The 19,779-nt window shown below is 39.4% G+C and overlaps 1 protein-coding gene across 2 annotated transcripts in view; it reads left to right on the top strand.

The window, feature by feature from the left end:
* osbpl3b (oxysterol binding protein-like 3b) overlaps positions 1–19,779 on the top strand; it is a 109,018-nt gene that overhangs the window by 71,927 nt on the left and 17,312 nt on the right. Inside the window, exons 12-15 of one of the 2 annotated variants that reach the window (XM_061915821.1) lie at positions 651–752; positions 1,483–1,620; positions 9,259–9,352; positions 9,425–9,669. In XM_061915821.1, the coding sequence (XP_061771805.1) occupies positions 651–752; positions 1,483–1,620; positions 9,259–9,352; positions 9,425–9,669 (579 nt within the window). The remainder of the gene's footprint in view (positions 1–650; positions 753–1,482; positions 1,621–9,258; positions 9,353–9,424; positions 9,670–19,779) is intronic. The other variant, XM_061915823.1, reaches the window with a different exon arrangement.

Below are 19,779 nucleotides of genomic sequence, written 5' to 3'. Positions count from 1 at the left end.
ACCCATCAGGAGCAAGGGTGAAGTGTCTTGCCCAAGGACACAACGGACGTGACTAGGATGGTAGAAGGTGGGGATTGAACCAGTAACCCTCAGATTGCTGGCACAGCCACTCTACCAACTTCGCCACGCCGTCCCCGTAATAGATGTAAGACATACAGTACATTACACTTAATGTTATTAATAGATATATTTTCTATGTTTGTGTCTGTTCCTAAATTTGGAAAGTTAGGCAACAAGTTGAATTCTTAATTTTAAACAAATTTTATTATATGCTGTGGAGGAATTACCAACATTTCCACTTGTTGTAAAAAATAAGGGATTTCTGGCAAAAATACATTCATAAGAATTAGCTAGATATACTTTTTTAATATAACATACAATATATATATATATATATATATATATATATATATAAACAGCATAGATAAGACTTGTTTTTCTTTTTAGAAAAAAAGAGATTGCTCAATATGTGACTTTTTGACTTAGATTTTCTCAACATATCCACTTTAGGCTGATCGGTCACCTTTTCCAATATTGGAAACAACAAAACGGTTTTACCATCCTTTGATTTTGTTTTTGAATACGTAGCCGTTAGTGGAAAAAGTTTCGACATCCCTGGTTCAAATGTTGACAACAGTTATTTCTTCCAGGCTTTAACCCAGAACTCAGAGCTGCGAGAGCGTCTGTGCAAGATTCATGCTGACTCGCACATCGTAGAGCCCACACTCCTAAATCTCACTGCCCCTGTGCAGGTGGGTGCGGGAATGCAGCGCCGCCTAACAAGCCCCCCACATCCCCATGCTCCCCAACACCAGCATGATGATTGTTATGGTTGTTACCTTCGTCTTTATTTGCCTCCCACAGAATGAATATGTTATAATTTATTTAATTGTCATCCACATTCACGCCACTTTGCTCTCCTCTCGCCCCCTCGCTCGTGACGAAGAACACATTGTGGATTACAGCATTGTGAATCATTTGCACAGCCGCCATGTGTTTAGCGCGTTCACGCGGCAATCAGCCACGCGGTCATCTCCACACGGAGCTTCTTGGCTCACATAATCACAGAGTGTGAGCTGATCAAACTAATAATGTCTTTGGAAATGTACTTAACACACAACACTCATGCACCTCTTCTGATTATCTACTGGGAAATTAATAATCCAAATGTTTTGATTGCGACAGTTCTGGGCAGTTAAGTAACTCATAATATAATCCAAATGCTTTTACCCTTCGACAAAATACATTGTTGACCCATGGATATCAAAAACAATACACTTTGTTGCCCTTTATGTCACACCTGTTGCTCATTAGTGTTATCAGCATGTTGTAACTCCCTCGTATATAACCTTAAGCTTCCACCATATGGCAATTATCAGCATAGTGTTGTGACGAACATTGTTGTCCCCCACCGCCTCTGACAATGGTGAATGGACCCCTTTCCTCTTGTGTATTTATAGATGTAAATGTTGTGTTTCCTAGAAACAGGAGTCTGCATCTGAATCCCGCCCGTTGGTGCATCAAGTGTCCAATGAAAGCAGAGCGTCAATCGCAGAGTCGCTGTCCGAGTTCTTTGATGCCCAGGAGGTTCTGTTGTCCAACAGTTCCTCTGAAAATGAGGTACATTTCAAAGCAGCATTCAGTAAAACAGATCAGTTTAACAGTTAGGGCACTTTCATCAGCAGTTAAGGTCTAAATGAGTCATATTCTGGCTAAATCTGGAGGTAAAGTGGATTTATTTTGGTGTTTGGGTATGTTGGGTTGCAAATGACACAAGAAAGTAAAGGTGCTCCAAAAAATTTAGTCACATTCAAATAAAGGTTTTTATTTATTCCTAAATAGATTCTAAAACATTATGGATATAGGAAAAAAAATTAAATAGTTTTTTTTATTTCAACAAAATGTTTAAATTTTGGCTTAATACCATTAAACAACTATCTGTAATATTATTATGATTAATATTATTATGAATGGTACTTTTTCTTTTATTAAAATATTTTTTTGGGTTTTTTAGTATTGTATGTAATAAGTATTGTATTTGTATGTCTTTTCAATCACTAAATTTCTATCCTAGGTATGTAAAGCTGATTGCTTGTTTTGAAGTTGAACTTGCTCTATTTTCTTTAATTAGATTGCTTAACATTCTCTGATTTTTGTACATAAAATGAAAAACTATTTTATGCCAGCAGTATTAGTCGCAGGTCAGCAGCCAAGATAAGTTTTTGTGACTTGTAACCTGTTTTGAAAAGGTTTTATTTGAATTTTTATACCGACTAGTATAGTACAAGTTGAATGGAGAATCGATTCTGAATGAAATTGTCACCCAAGGAAATAAAATTGAATCGAATCATGAGGTCCCGGAAGATTTCCACCTTTAAAAGAAAGTGCTTAATATTGCGGTACAAATGACCAGAACCATTTTAGAATACACAAAATCAGGGATATTAATATTTTTCCAAATTTTTTAAATATATAAAAATGCAAAATATATCTAATACAATTTCCTACTGTCACTTCTGTCATGTCTGTGTGATTATGTTTTGTTTTTTGGACACTCAGTTCCGGTTTTTGCACTTCCTGGTTTGTTTTTTTACCATGACAACTCGTTAGTTTTCACCTTGTCCTCATGTCACACCCTGTCCTCATGTCTCACACCTGTTTTCACTAATCACCACAGTATTATTTAAGCCTGTCTGTTTCTGTTGTTCATCCTGGCAACATCACCTCCTGCACCCATGATTTCCATGCTGCTTTTTCTCATACCCTTGTCACAGTAAGTTTTCTTGTTATTTATGCCACAGTGCAAGTTTTTGTTTACACAGCCAAGTTTTGTACCTCCATTGTGAGCGCCTTTTGTTTGCTTCCTTTTTTGTAGTTTGTTAGTTTAATAAATAAAATACATACTTACATTCACATCTTGCCCCTGCCAACTTTCCTTTACCTTGGGAAAACTATCCAAGCCCAAGTCCTAGTCTTGACAACTTCTAGCGGAAAGATAGATAGTCTATCACAAAATAAAAATTCACTTTAACTCAAAATCTGGCCAGACTGTAAATTATTTTGGGCTTAACTGTAAAGAAGTACCTGTACTTTATTGTCATTGTGTATTTAAACATTAATAAACTGCAAATAAAGTCATAATTCAAACACTAATGCATCATATTAATACGCTATACAGTAGGAAATTGAATGCTAAAGAATGTGCTGTTAACATAAGTAAATTAATCATTAAAGGTTTTAATATAAAAGTAAAATGCCTACGGATGTATTGTGTGGCAGAATGATCGCTGTGGGTCGACCAATAACTGCCTAAAGTAGCCGGAATAACCCCTCGTTAGCATTCGTTTCAGTTGTTAACAATTGGCTCAAATGAGCATCTGTGAACAGAATGTTTCTAAGTCCTGTTATTTGTTGGAGACTACATTGCAGAGTCTTTTAGAAATGGTTGAAAGGACATTGTTGTATGTGAGAGACAGGGGTGTCGCAGACCACCTCCTCTGTTCAGGGATGGTTTTTCAACTTTGACATAGATGGCTTCTCTCACTCCTCTTTTGTACCATCCGTCCTCTTTGTTCAGAGCACTCCTTTGTTCTCAAAGGAGTGCTGTTTCTCCCTGAGGTGCAGGTCGACAACTGAGTCTTGGCCTGAAGAGTTTCCCCGTCTATGCTGTGCCATGCGGCGGATCAGTGGTTGTTTTGCTTCCCCAATATATGAGTCAGTGCATTCATCATTACACTGGTTAGCATACACCAGGTTGTTTTTGTGGGTGCGGGGTGTCCGGTCTTCAGGATGCACTAGTCTCTGTCTCAAAGTGTTGCCTGGTTTGAAGTGTATCGGGATGTTGTGTTGGTTAAAAAGTCTCTCATATAGACCTGATACATATGGAATGACAATACCGGGAAAAAACCCATCCCTGAATAGAGGGGGTGGTCTGCGACACCACCAATCTCTCACATATAACCCTGTCCTTTCAACCATTCTTAAAAGACTCTGCAATTTAGCCTAAAAAAAAAAAACGGGAGTTAAAAACATTCTAGTCACTGAGGGTGACGCTCACACAATCGTTCAGCCACAATACCTCAATGCTAACGAGGGGAAATTACACTTCAACGACTGTCGTTGGCATTGACAGTTAGGATTGCTTGTTTGCGTCTCAACGGATGAAGCCTGCGTGGATGAGAGGCAAAACGTCTTTTAACACTAGAACTCCCAGGATTTTTTGCTCTACCTATAAACTCCAGAGGGCATCCGATTGGCTAGAAGGCCCCCTGTGAACCTTCCTTTTGTTATGTAAACGGCCAATCACTGGGCCAATTCACTCAAAACACCTTGACATAGAATGGGGGAGGGGGAGATACGAACTGCTAACTGACTGATTGTCTTTCACGAGTTTCCAAAGGTGACAGCCTGGGCAGAACATACAAACTCCGTTTCCATATGAGTTGGGAAATTGTGTTGGATGTAAATATAAACGGAATACAATGATTTGCAAATCCTTTTCAACCCATATTCAATTGAATGCACTACAAAGACAAGATATTTGATGTTCAAACTCATAAACTTTTTTTTTTTTTGCAAATAATAATTAACTTAGAATATCATGGCTGCAACACGTGCCAGAGTAGTTGGGAAAGGGCATGTTCACCACTGTGTTACTTCACCTTTTCTTTTAACAACACTCAATAAACATTTGGGAACTTAGGAAACTAATTGTTAACGCTTTTAAAGTGGAATTCTTTCCCATTACTTTTTTATGTAGAGCGTCAGCTGTTCAACAGTCCGGGGTCTCCGCTGTCATATTTTATGCTTCATAATGCGCCACACATTATTAATAGGAGACTGGTCTGGACTGCAGGCGGGCCAAGAAAGTACCCGCACTCTTTTACTTCGAAGCCACGCTGTTGTAACACGTGGCTTGGCATTGTCTTGCTGAAATAAGCAGGGGTGTCCATGATAACGTTGCTTGGATGACAACATATATTGCTCCAAAACCTGTATGGACCATTCAGCATTAATGGTGCCTTCACATATGTGTAAGTTACACATGCCTTAGGCACTAGTGCACCCCATACCATCACAGATGCTGGCTTTAGAACTTTGCGCCTATAACAATCCGGATGGTTATTTTCCTCTTTGTTCCGTAGGACACCACATCCATAGTTTCCACATATAATTTGAAATGTGGACTCGTCAGACCATAGAACACTTTTCCACTTTGCATCAGTCCATCTTAGATGAGCTCGGGCCCAGCGAAGCCGGCGGCGGTTCTGGGTGTTGTTGATAAATGGGCTTTGCTTTGCAAAGTAGAGTTTTAACTTGTACTTACAGATGTAGCGACCAACTGTAGTTACTGACAGTGGTTTTCTGAAGTATTCCTGAGCCCATGTGGTGATATCCTTTACACACTGATGTCGGCTTTTGGTGCAGTACAACCTGAGGGATCAAAGGTCCGTAATATCATCGCTTACGTGCAGTGATTTCTCCAGATTGTCTGAACCTTTTGATGATTTTACGGACCGTAGGTGGTAAAATCCCTAAATTCCTTGCAATAGCTCGTTGAGAAATGTTCTAAAACTGTTCAACAATTTGCTTATAAAGTGGTGACCCTCGCCCCACCCTTGTTTGTGAATTACTTAGCATTTCATGGAAGCTGTTTTTATACCCAATCATGGCACCCACCAGTTCCCAATTAGCCTGCACACCTGTGGGATGTTCCAAATAAGTGTTTGATGAGCATTCCTCAACTTTATCAGTATTTATTGCCACCTTTCCCAACTTCTTTGTCACGTGTTGCTGGCATCAAATTCTAAAGTTAATGATTATTTGCAACAAAAAAAAAAATGTTTATCAGTTTGAACATCAAATATGTTGTCTTTGTAGCATATTCCACTGAATATGGGTTGAAAATGATTTGCAAATTATAGTATTCTGTTTATATTTACATCTAACACAATTTCCCAACTCATATGGAAACGGGGTTTGTATGAGCTGAAGCAAAATGTAATATATGTAGAAGGATGTAGAAGTTATCAGGACCCCACAACACTGGGCTTCCAACATCCCCACCAGACACATAGGAAAAGTACAAAAGTAGAAGAACAGAACCACAAAAAAAAACCACGCGAAATCTGTGTCATTTACAGAATTGCTCATCAAGTTGATATCAGTGCAAGATAATTATTTATTTTAATTAACATTTTTTTCAAACTGTGATACACTAGAAACATATTTGATTTGTTTTATTTTAGAATTGGTATATTGTTTTTGCCTGTTTTGCTCTTAATAATTGAAAAACTGTTCAATAACAGATTAAAGAGTTTCATAAATAAAAATAGAATACTCTAAGAGAACCAGCATGGATACGGAGCTAATGTTTCAACTTCAATGGCTTTAATTGAAATTACAGAAGAAATTAGTAATGCAATAGATAGTAAAGATGTGCGGCAGCAGTGTTTATGGATCTAACTAAAGCATTTGACACAATTAATCACAATATTTTAATCACAAAACTAGAACGATATGGCATCAGAGGGTTAGTCTTAAACTGGATAAGAAGTTATCTAACGAACAGGAAACAATATGTGAAGCTAGGCGAACACACTTCTACAATGCTAAATATATCCTCTGGTATACCTCAGGGATCAATACTAGGACCTAAACTATTCAATCTCTATATAAATGACATTTGTAAAGTTACAAGAGATTTAAAGTTAGTATTATTTGCGGATTATACAACAGCGTTTTGTTCAAGAGAGAACACAGAAGATAATACAAATAATAACAGAAGAAATTAACAAATAAAAAAATAGTTTGACAAAACAAAAACAGATATCATTGAATCTCAGTAAAACTAAAATAATGCTATTTGGTAACAGTAGAAGAGAAAGTCAAACACAAATACAAATAGACGGAATAGAAATTGAAAGAGTAAATGAAACCAAATTTCTAGGTATAATGATTGATGATAAATTGAACTGGAAATCTCATGTAAAAAATATACAACATAAAGTAACAAGAAACACGTCAATAATGAATAAAGCCAAATATGTTCTAGACCAAAAATCACTTTATATTCTATTCTGCTCACTAGTGTTACCATATCTGAGTTACTGTGTAGAAATATGGGGAAATAATTACAAAAGTACACTTCATTCACTAACAAGGTTACAAAAAATATCAGTTAGAATAATACATAATGTTGGATATAGAGAATATACAAACCCTTTATTTATTGAATCAAAGATACTGAAATTCCACAACATAGTGAAATTGCAAACAGCTAAAATTATACACAAAGCAAACTATAACCTGCTTCCCAAGAATATACAACAATTCTTCTCAACAAAAGAGGAGAAATATAATCTTAGAGAAAAATGTCATTTAAAACATTTCTACGCATGTACAACACTTAAGACCATCGGTATATCAGTATGTGGAATTAAATTATGGAATGGATTAAGCAAAGCAATCAAACAATGTACTAACATGATCCCCTTCAAGAAACTCTTCAAACTTCAAGTGTGTACAAAGTACAAAAAAGAAGAACCATGATAAACATTCTGAATTTATTCACCCATTCATTCTTTCATTCTCAAAATAATCTTACTTATCTCATCGTATGGACTAAAACTTACTTCACCAATTATTTATTTATTTATTTTTATTGTGATTACTTGTGGAGTATATTGTGAATACATTGAGAACAAGAAGTGTACAAAAGTTTTAGCAACTGTTATTTAAAAGAAAAGGGGTAGGATTAAATAAGCTCTGCTTCTTCCTACTCCTTTTCGAACATGTTGAAAAGAGAAACTGGAAATTGTGATGTATCGTGTTGTATGCTTGCATGTTCGAAATAAACTCAAACTCAACTCAACTCAAGGAGCACTGCCATGCTAATGACCAATGTGGCCATAATGGCTCATGTGACTGCAACCGTTTACATAACAAAAAGAGGGCCTTCCAGCCGATCGGCTGACCTGTGGGTTTTATAGGTAGAAAATCTAAATGGCTGCTGTCTGGGAGTTCTAGTGTTAAAACCAACCAAACAGTCCAGTTACGATCGATTGAACGCCCTGAGAATGTAAAAGTACATTTGTAAGAGTGCAGTTTTAATAAAAAGCATATAAAGTTTTTTAAAAAGTTGTAGTTCAATTAAACGGATCTTGTAGTTCCCTTAATACTTATATATTACTTTTATAATCCTCCTAGTGCTTCATAGGGTTGTATGGTGTTCAGGATTCGAGAGTTTTTATTGTCAATTCATCACCATGTGTCCAAGACACACATATTTACATACTGTAAGCATATGTAGTAGATATGCAATACCAGAAACAAAAAGTAACAAAATATGAGGTAGTAAAATAAATGTAAATTTATAATAAATTAATTGATAACATAATAATGTAACGTAGGAGTGGGTTAACAAAGGTCTTGACTCGAAGATGTCAAGAAATGCTGACACACTGTATGATCTTTAACAAGTTTAATGATCACGTAAATTTCAGGCACACACACACACACAAGTGAATGCATGGCACACTTGGTTAACAACCATACATGTCACACTGATTGTGGCCGTACAAACAACTTTAACTCTGTCACAAACATGCGCCACCCTGTGAACCCACACCAAACAAGAATGACAAACAATTTCGGCAGAACATCCGCACCGCAACACAACATAAACACAACAGAACAAATACCCAGAACCCCTTGCAGCACTAACTCTTCCGGGACGCTACAATACATACATTAATTTAATTGAAGGTAAAGTTATGCTCAATGTTAAGTTGTCTAATTTTCAATAGAACATTTGAAGTGAGGGGCAGCAAGGATCATCCTAAAAAAAATATATATATAGCTGCACTATCCTATTCTTTGTCATCATGTTGCGCAGTGCGTTTAAACCCGCTTTGACAATTTACTGTCACGTCGAAAACACATTCTTAACTCAACTAAATCCTTTCCTTTAGTGCAGACGGCTTTTTGAAGCCTTTTCAAATGCTGCATCATGAAATAAACCTGAACTCTGCCACTTTATTCTCTTCCCTTTTATTTTTCATGTGGCTGATCAGATAGCAGCAGCAGTAGGGGAAGCAGTGTAAAAATGGAAGTTAATTACTTTTATCTAAAAATACAGCTGGAGCTCAGATTTAATATTGTTAGCTGGTCCTAAGGGACATCTATCTCTAAATAAAGTGACAGTGTGTTGAAAGACACAGTACCTGCTGTCTTTTATCACGACGTATCTTTTTTTAGGTATCCGAGGATGACTCGTACATCAGCGACATAAGTGACAACAATTCCATGAACAACTTTGGCAACGACACAGAATGTGAAGGACAAAACTTAGGTAAAAAGTGTGGAAACACTTTAAACGGTTAACAAGAAACCAACTACAGTCCCACATGTGTCGTGTTGTCAGATTCTGGAGAGGGCGGCGCTGTCATTTGTCGGCGAAGATCCCGTCTGTCCTCTCCCAGCCCCAGCAGTAGCACCATCAGCCTGTGGAACATCCTTAGGAACAACATCGGCAAAGACCTGTCCAAAGTGGCAATGCCGGTGCATCTCAACGAGCCGCTCAACACCCTGCAGAGGTTGTGTGAGGAGCTGGAGTACAGCGAGCTGCTGGACCGGGCCGCCTACACGCAGGACGCCTTGGAACGTATGGTGAGGTGTTACTGGGTGAAGTGCTAGCTTCAGTGGGTTGGCTTCCAACTGCAAGATGGTCTGTCTATTACATACTGTACTGTAGCCAACTAATTCAGTTTTTTTATTTTTAAATGTGCACTTAATTCAGAGTAGTCATTCAATTGAGGAATGAATGTCTCTAAACAAATGTGTCTTATACTTATAGTACCCTATTCCGGATGGTCGAATCTCGGATTCAGGAGGAACAGTGTGGTTTTCATCTTGGTTGTTGAACTTTGGACCACCTCTATACTCTCGGCAGGGTCCTTGAGGGTGCATGGGAGTTTGCCCTACCAGTCTACATGTTCTTTGTGGACTTGGAGAAGGCATTCGACCGTGTCCCTCGGGAAGTCCTGTGGGGAATGCTCAAAGAGTATGGGGTATCGGACTGGCTGATTGTGGCGATTCGCGCCCTGTATGATCAGTGTCAGAGTTTGGTCCCCATCGCCGGCAGTAAGTCGGACACGTTTCCAGTGAGGGTTGGACTCTGCCAAGGCTGCCGTTTGTCACCGATTCTGTTTATAACTTTTTTGGACGGAATTTCTAGGAGCAGTCAAGGTGTTGAGGGGTGCCGGTTTGGTGTCCGCAGGATTAGGTCTCTGCTTTTTGTAGATGATGTGGTCCTGATGGCTTCATCTGGCCGGGATCTTCAGCTCTCACTGGATCAGTTCGCAGCCGAGTGTGAAGCGACCGGAATCAAAATCAGCACCTCCAAGTCGGAGTCCATGGTTCTCGCCCGGAAAAGGGTGGAGTGCCATCTCCTGGTTGGGGAGGAGACCGTGCCCCAGGTGGAGGAGTTCAAGTACCTAGGAGTCTTGTTCACGAGTGAGGGAAGAGTGGATCGTGAGTTTGTCAGGACTTATCGGTGCGGTGTCTTCAGTAATGCGGACGCTGTATCGATCCGTTGTGGTGAAGAAGGAGCTGAGCCAGAAGGCAAAGCTCTCAATTTACAGGTCGATCTACGTTCCCATCCTCACCTATGGTCATGAGCTTTGAGTTATGACCGAAAGGACAAGATAACAGATACAAGCGGCCGAAATGAGCTTCCTCCGCTGGGTGGCGGGGCTCTCCCTTAGAGATAGGGTGAGAAGCTCTGCCATCCGGGGGGAGCTCAAAGTAAAGCCGCTGCTCCTCCTAATCGAAGTCTGGGCTTCCCTGCTTAGGCTGCTGCCCCCGCGACTCGACCTCGGATAAGCGGAAGAAGATGGATGGATACCCTATGCTCTCGTTTGCCCTGAAGTGTTTATTTATGTGCTTGAAGTTATACACGTTCTTCTAAGTCGTAAACTCCCATCCAGCGTGGAGATATGCCTACCCCATATAAGTTGCTTAAATTGTTGATGAAGGCTGGCACATTACTAATGAAGTGGACTTTGTTGTGGTGCCATATGTTCTACGCTGTGTGAATTTCAGGTGAAAGATTGTTGTCATGGTAATTTAGTGGGTGTATGAACGCTAAAACAGCTTCTTCGCCCTGGTTGAATGTCATCTATAGATGAAACATTCTTCAATCTGAGCTATTCTGTTGTCATCATTTGTTTAATAATGATTGTGAAAGAAAGGCAAAATTCCACAAAAAGTGCAGTTCTGTTTAGTACAAATGCTTGTCGAGCTGTGACAAATCAGAGGCTTGACAGCTGTTTGTGTGTTTCTAGGTGTGTGTTAGGACTGTGACAGTTTGATATAACTATCGAGAAAAATCTAAGAAATCAATTGATACACGCTACATAATTTATTTATTTCCTATTAAATAGTCACATAGTTCACAGTCCAGATGAAATAGTTGGATTGACCATGGTGTTCAAACACGGCAGATATACGCACGGTCCCCTTCCGCTGTGGTCGCACTGAGCAATGTGCATTTTGATGTATGGTACTTTTATCCTCATCTCAATGGAATTTTTCAGGTGAGTAAATTGAAGCGATTTGATAGTTTTCTGGAAGTTTGTTTTTACATGGCATTATGTGTGGTATGCACTGCCTACAAACTTCAAGTGCAAGGTAATTTAAACTTATTCCAGCCTAACAGGCGTGTGAGTGAAACAGTACTTAAGTAATTGGGAGAATACGCGGAAGGCCAGATTTGACAGGTAACGCCCACATTTAAAGGTCCATCCACTCAGAGTGCACATCTTGGATGTAGGCGCTCTCTGACAGACTTAAATGAAGGGAGAGAATACCGGGACACCAGAATCCGTACAGTTGCGCTCATACACTTAAGCACATGGGAAAATAGGGCACATTCTGAGGAAGTGCGGCTTTTTGGCTTGAGTGGAATTATATTATTCTTTATTACTTGATGGAGCAATTGATTGAGTATGATTGAATATGTTTGGCATCAAGCCTGACTAGGAAATGTAATCTGAGCTATTCTGTTGATCTACTCTGTTGTGTATGACAGACACTTTGAGTTAAGAGTTTCTTTGGTAATTTATGATTTTTTTTTTTTTAAAAAGGGAAGTTTGAAAAATTACATGAAGCAGATTGCGCGACATAGACATTACATAATATAACTGATATAAATTTGGCTGCCGATTTTTGAAAAGTTTTATTATGACAATACAAGTTGGTGAATCCATGCTACCAGTTTCCTGCAAATATGACGCTGACAAGCGAACAAATGCGTCCTCAAACGTAATGTTGCATTAATGGTAGCCACTAATGTCCCACCACAGTGCAAAGCCACTTCTAGATCAATAATCCTCTCCTCCAAGGAAGAAAATAAACTATGTTACTTACAAATATCATCCCTGGAGGCGAGGAATAGCTAAACATGCTACACTAAACACACTGGGAGGATAGTCTATCTAACTGCTAACCGCATGTTAGAGCTTAATGTAAACAGAAGTTGGCAAAATTATACAAATATTGACAGTAACAATATATCAATATATGGTCAACGCCATAGTGGTTACATTGAAAATGTGTATTATTTAAAAAAAATGTAATTGTCTTTGTGGCGCGCTTGGGAGAGTGGCCGTGCCAGCAACCTGAGGGTTCCTGGTTCAATCCCCACCTTCTACCAACCTCGTCACGTCCATTGTGTCCTTAAGCAAGGCACTTCACCCTTGCTCCTGATGGATTGCGGTTAGGGCCTTGCATGGCAGCTCCCGCCATCAATCAATCAATCTTCACTTATATAACCCTAAATCACTAGTGTCTCAAAGGGCTGCACAAACCACAACACAAACCACTACCACATCCTCGGTAGGCCCACTTAAGGGCAAGGAAAACTCACACCCAGTGGGACGTCAGTGACAATGATGACCCAGTGGGACGTCGGTGACAATGATGACTATGAGAACCTTGGAGAGGACGAAAGCAATGGATGTCGAGCGTGTGTGTGAATGGGTGAAGGTGGAAATAGTGTCAAAGCGCTTTGAGTACCTTAAAGGCAGAAAAGCGCTATACACGTATACCCGTTTACCATTTACTTATTGGTTACAAACTCAGGAAATGAGTCCCTGAGTATCGAAGGGCTTTGAGGTCAACAAAGCTCGAGATCTTTCTGTGTGGAGTTTGCATGTTCTCCCCGTGACTGCGTGGGTTCCCTCCGGAAACTACGGCTTACTCCCACCTCCAAAGACATGCACCTGGGGATAGGTTGATTGGCAACACTAGTGTGTGAATGTTAGTGTGAATGTTGTTTGTCTATATGTGTTGGCCCTTTGATGAGGTGGCGACTAGTGTACCCCGCCTTCCGCCCGAATGCAGCTGAGATAGGCTCCAGCATCCCCGAGACTCCAAGCGGTAGTAGAAAATGGATGGATGGAAAACAAAGGCTTCAAATTAGAGCCAATAGTAGAAAATACTTGTATTGTCTAATTGGTATTGTAACACCACCATCTTGTGTATTTGTCTGAATATAATTATAATCAATATTGATAATAAGTGATGCGTACTCGGCATAGAAAAAGAAAAGTAAGGAACTCAATGTAGCCTAATTCAGTCTGCACGCCCGTAGCGACACCTGTCTGTCGGCAATAATGCTAGTCCCCAGGTAACCCAGACCAATTATAGGTTCGCACTGTTATTTGTGGGTCATTGTTTTTTTTTTGCATCGTGCTATTTGCATTGCCTCACACGATGAGCACCATAGTACATATACTGTATTTCTATATGATGTAAATAGCTTTTTTTTTTCTATGACTATGTTCACAACAACAGCACAGTAGATAACAAACACTGCGGTAGCAGTCTTCCTCTTTGCGCTCGCTATCCCAGCACTTTGTACCATCTACAAATGCCATGGTGTTCATATCATCATGAAATACATGAACATTGAGCGCAAAAACTATTATCCTCCGACCGCAGCAAGCAAAGAAGCGGAAATGACGCACATAGCAGAAATTACCTACTCTGTGCTAAGAGATGTTTCCATGCACTGGCTTAAGATGCCAGTGATTTCAAGTGGAATTTAAATATATTCCACAGCCCAAACAATGATTTACTTTTTTATTCTTAATTCCTATTTTGTTGATGTAAGTTTGAGACCCCTTCTAGCCCATATCGCCCATCCATATCCGGCAGTATGAGAAAGTGCTGTAATTCTTAGGTGGCCCAATATGGTTAAAAAAACACATTTTCTAATATTTGTAGTTGTCAAAACAGCATATCTTGGGTGAATATAAAAACCCAAGTATGTGCCTGTGGTCATGCTCTTTTTTACGTGTGACCTTTAACTTATCAAATAAGAGTGAGTACTGGCTTGTACAACATCACCTTGGTTTTTGTTTTTGTTATCGATTCCAAAAGGTCAAAAGAAGACCTACTCATACAAAACCAAACGGAATACAATGATTTGCAAATCCTTTTCAACCTACAGTATATTCAGTTGACTGCACTAGAAAGACAAGCTATTTGATGTTCAAACTCATAAACTTTGTTTTTTTTGCAAATAATAATTAAATTAGAATTTCATGGCTGCAACACGTGCCGAAGTAGTTGGGAAAGGGCATCTTCACCACTGTGTTACATCAACTTTTCTTTTAACAACACTCAATAAACGTTTGGGAACTGAGGAAACTAATTGTTGAAGCTTTGAAAGTGGAATTCTTTCCCATTCTTGTTTTATGTAGAGCTTCAGTCTTTCAACAGTCCGGGGTCTCCGCTGTCGTATTTTACGATTCATAATGCGCCACACATGTTCGATGGGAGACAGGTGTGGACTGCAGGCGGGCCAGGAAATTATCCGCACTCTTTTACTACGAAACCACGCTGTTGTAAAACGTGGCTTGGCATTGTCTTGCTGAAATAAGCAGGGGCGTCCATGATAACTTTGCTTGGAAGACAACCTATGTTGCTCCAAAACATATATGGACCATTCAGCATTAATGGTGCCTTCACAAATGCGTAAGTTACCCATGCCTTGGGCACTAATACACCCCCATACCATCACAGATCCTGGCTTTTGAACTTCGCGCCTATGACAATCCTGATAGTTATTTTCCTCTTTGTTCCGGAGGACACCACATCCACAGTTTCGAAATATAATTTGAAATGTGGACTCGTCAGACCACAGAACACTTTTCCACTTTGCATCAGTCCATCTTCGATGAGCTCGGGCCCAGAGAAGCCAGCGGCGTTCCTTGGTGTTGTTGATAAATGGGTTTTGCTTTGCAAAGCAGAGTTTTAACTTGCACTTACAGATGTAGCAACCAACTGTAGTTACTGACAGTGGTTTTCTGAAGTGTTCTTGAGCCCATGTGGTGATATCCTTTACACACTGATGTCTGTTTTTGATGCAGTACCGCCTGAGGGATCAACAGTCAGTAATATCATCGCTTACGTGCAATGATTTCTCCAGATTCTCTGAACCTTTTGATGATTTTACGGACCATAGATGGTAAAATCCCTAAATTCCTTGCAATAGCTCGTTGAGAAATGTTGTTCTAAAACTGTTCGACAATTTGCTCACAAAGTGGTGACCTTCGCCCCATCCTTGTTTGGGAATTACTTAGCATTTAATGGAAGCTGCTTTTATACCCAATCATGGCACCCACCTGTTCCCAATTAGCCTCCACACCTGTGGGATGTTCCAAATAAGTGTTTGATGAGATTTTCTCAACTTTATCAGTATTTATTGCCACCTTTCCCAACTTCTTTGTCACGTGTTGCTGGCATCAAATTCTAAAGTTAATGATTATTTGCAAAAAAAAATGTTTTATCAGTTTGAACATCAAATATGTTGTCTTTGTAGCATTTTCAATTAAATATGGGTTGAAAATGATTTGCAATTCATTGCATTCCGTTTATATTTACATCTAACACAATTTCCCAACTCATATGGAAACAAGGTTTGTACAATCTTTGTCTTGGTGGTAAGCACGGCCATCGTCGCTCCGCTCGCAACCCACTAGTGAGAAGTTCTGCAAGGTAACCAAATAAAGAGGAAAATAAAACAAAAAGTAAAATGTCCTGTTGTGGTAAAATTTCCGCTTCAACCCGTATAGGCAATATACACCTATCAACACGGACGAACGAGGGAAATGTCGTGATCACTTGATGGAAACAAACCACAAAAAAAGAGAACCTATTTTTTAGTTTAAAGGCTAATTAAGTTACATTTTTCCTTACAGAGATGTGAGTCCATTTATTTATTTTGTTAATCAATTTAGGAAAAATAAGTTATTTACTTCTGCGATGACATGGCGACTTTTCCAGGGTGTACGCCACCTTCCGCCCGATTGTAGGTGAGATAGGCGCCAGCGCCCCCGCGACCCCAAAAGGGAATAAGCGGTAGAAAATGGATGGATGGAAGTTATTTACCTTCCAAATACAGTACTCCATCCATCCATCCATTTTCTACCGCTTATTCCCAATTCTACAATAATGAAAAATAAAACTTTTTATAATTTTGAATAGTTACTCGCATTATTTTATGTTATAACTACATTACTTTATAAACACTGCATAGTTTTTATCGGTTATTTCCTCACTTTAAGAGCTTGTTGTAGACAAAAGCTTTAAGTCTGTTTGCATAAAACCAAATATTTTTTTAAGTAAATTATTGTTCTAATGTGTGACACCTTGATTCACATTCTGAATAGTCACATGTCTTCCTTTACTTGTTATTTTCTCAGTTTAAAACAGTCATACATCAAAAATATGAAAATAGCAAAGCAAATCGCACTGGCAATTTTGGAGAGAAAAATCGCAGAGGTTTCATCACAGAATTGTGCAGCCCTATTGCAGACATTCTCAAAATGTAGGTTGTGACTGTGGGGCAACATTAATACACAATTTACACCAAAGCGTATCTGTCAGGTTCAAACACTGATGACATATATTAAACAAGACAAAAAGCAAGGAATCAAACAGAGACAGAATTCAATTTAGACTCAGATCTGAGGAGAGACATGGCCACTGTAGTCTCTGTACAGTCCTGCACCACGTTCTGACGAAAAAGGTTTACATCTCCTCTTTTATTTAGATATTCAATGTTTACGCAACAACACATGTCTTAACAGAAATGGGGTGTACTGTATGTAAACAGTCATTGTTTTCGGTCACATTGAAGACAAAAGAAGATGATGCCTCAGGCTTGGGCTCGTCCTGGATTCAGCTTCGGCAGGTCTTTGAGGACAATAGATAACCCCTCCCGTGTCATTCCACAGTACACAGCGGAATCTTCCAAGACTTTGCTTGGTGCAACAAAGAAAGCTCTCATCTGTTCATTGGAAACTCAGAGAGCGGAAAGTTTTTTGATAATTTACATACAATTTTTCTAACAGTATCTAATACATATTTATTAGACCAGTGTTTTTCAACCTTTTTTGAACCAAGGCACATTTTTTGCGTTGAAAAATCCAGAGGCACACCACCAGCAGAAATCATTGAAAAACAAAACTCGGTTAACTTGTTGGATAACTTTAAACCATAACCAACCATGCATCAGTATAGCTCTTGTCTCAAAGTAGGTGTATTGTCACGACCTGTCACATCACACAGTGACTTATTTTGAGTTTTTTGCTGTTTTCCTGTGTGTAGTATTTTAGTTCTTGTATTGCGCTCCTATTTTGGTGGCTTTTTCCTTTTTTTTTATACTTTCCTGTAGCAGTTTCATGTCTTCCTTCCATGTTCGGATGTACATTGTGGACGCCGTCTTTGCTCCACAGTAAGTCTTTGCTATCGCCCGACATTCTGTTTGTGTTGACTTTGTAGCCAGTTCAGTTTTAATTTCGTTCTGCTTAGCCTTCCCTCAACTTCAATGCTTCTTCTTCGGGGCACACACCTTTTGTCTATTTTTGGTTTAAGCATTAGACACCTTTTTACCTGCACCCTGCCTCCTGCTGTTTCCCACATCTACAAAGGAATTAGCTATCGGCTGCCACCTACTGATGTGGAAGAGTATTACATGGTTCTCTGCCGAGCTCTAGACATTACCGACACTCAACGACACATAATTTGCAGACTATAATTACAGCACGATGGAACAGGGTTTAGTGCATGTGCTTCACAATACAAAGGTCCTGAGTAGCCCTGAGCTCAAACCCGGGCTCAGGATCTTTCTGTGAGGAGTTTGCATGTTCTTCCCGTGACTGCGTGGGTTCCCTCCGGTTACTCCAGCTTCCTCCCACCGCCAAGAACACGCACCTGGGGAAAGGTTGATTGGTAACGCTAAATTGGCCCTAGTGTGTGAATGTGAGTGTGAATGTTGTCCGTCTATCTGTGTTGGCCCTGGGATAAGGTGGCGACTTGTCCAGGTTGTACCCCGCCTTCCGCCCGAATGCAGCTGAGAAAGGCTCCAGCACCCGCCGCGACCCCAAAAGGGACAAGCGGTAGGAAATGGATGGATAGGTGAAATTAGATAATCTCCCACGGACCACCAGACTGTATCTCACGGTAGTGTCGTGGCACAGTGGTTGAAAAACACTGATCTAGACTACAGGCAAGATGTTGTTTTTAAAGTAGATTACAAGAAAAAGCAGAGAGCAATACGGACTCCACTTTCATACTTTGCCATGAGTTCTTTTTTTAATTCAAAGGTGTTTCTCACCTTCTTTTTCAAAGTGCTGGCACTTGCAACTTTCTTTGGCCCAACGGTGGCTTTTTTTTTTTTTTTTTTTTAAGTTATTAAACGCAGATATTTATCTGGTGCATTTATGAATCACTCCAGACTTAGGGTGAATAAGAGGGCGCAACTGTGCCTAATATTTGAGGGAAAAGGGAAAATATACAAGATTTTTTAATTCCACAAATATGCAAAGTAGCAAATGCCCAATCTCAACTAATTTATCAGTAGTCTTGATATAATAAAAAACAGTGGATTCCAAAAAAATCAAGCTTCCTAACTGTGAATAGAGCGAACCCACTTGATCATTAATGACTCATTTTCAACGTTGTCACAAAATGAAGTTGTACTAATTGAGGAATATACTTTTTTAACTAAGACTTTTGACACAGTGTGTGTGTGTGTGTGTGTGTGTGTGTGTGTGTGTGTGTGTGTGTGTGTGTGTGTGTGTGTGTGTGTGTGTGTGTGTGTGTGTGTGTGTGTGTGTGTGTGCGTTTGTCAAAGTGACATATGGGGACATTTTTATGAAATTTCACCTTACATATGAGGACCTGTTGAAATATGGGGACATTTTCCATGTCCCCATATTTCCCGCAATGCTATCGTGTTCTAGACCCTCCCAGCATGTTCCCAGACCAAAAATCTCTAAAGTCTTCATTTGTCAAATTTTCAGAAAAAGTGTGTGAAAGTGTGTTTAATTTTTTTGGTCACCTTCGATTTTGCCCCTAGTGGCCATCTTTGCTATTATGACACACACACACACACACTTGTCCTCATATGTCATATGTCCTCATATGTCATGTGGGTCAGAAACTCACACACTCCGACATTTTGAAAAACATCTAACCATTACAGCAATAAACATACTCTTGAATTCTGAATCAAATAACAACACATTTTCAACTGATCTGATGATCTCATCCTTTTTAGTGTTAGTTTTATCTATTAATTTGGTTTATCTGGAGAGGATTTGGGCTAGACAATTAGTAATAAAGGGATTATGGTGATGATTTAATTTGTTTGATTCAGTATTTTACTGTATTGGACTTTTTGCTATTCTGTTGACTAAAATACAA

This window comes from Nerophis ophidion, linkage group LG11 (assembly GCF_033978795.1).
Source record: "Nerophis ophidion isolate RoL-2023_Sa linkage group LG11, RoL_Noph_v1.0, whole genome shotgun sequence".
NCBI classification, from domain to species: Eukaryota; Metazoa; Chordata; class Actinopteri; order Syngnathiformes; family Syngnathidae; genus Nerophis; species Nerophis ophidion.
Note: the sequence above shows the minus strand (reverse complement) of the source record. Positions and strands in the feature narration are given on the sequence as shown.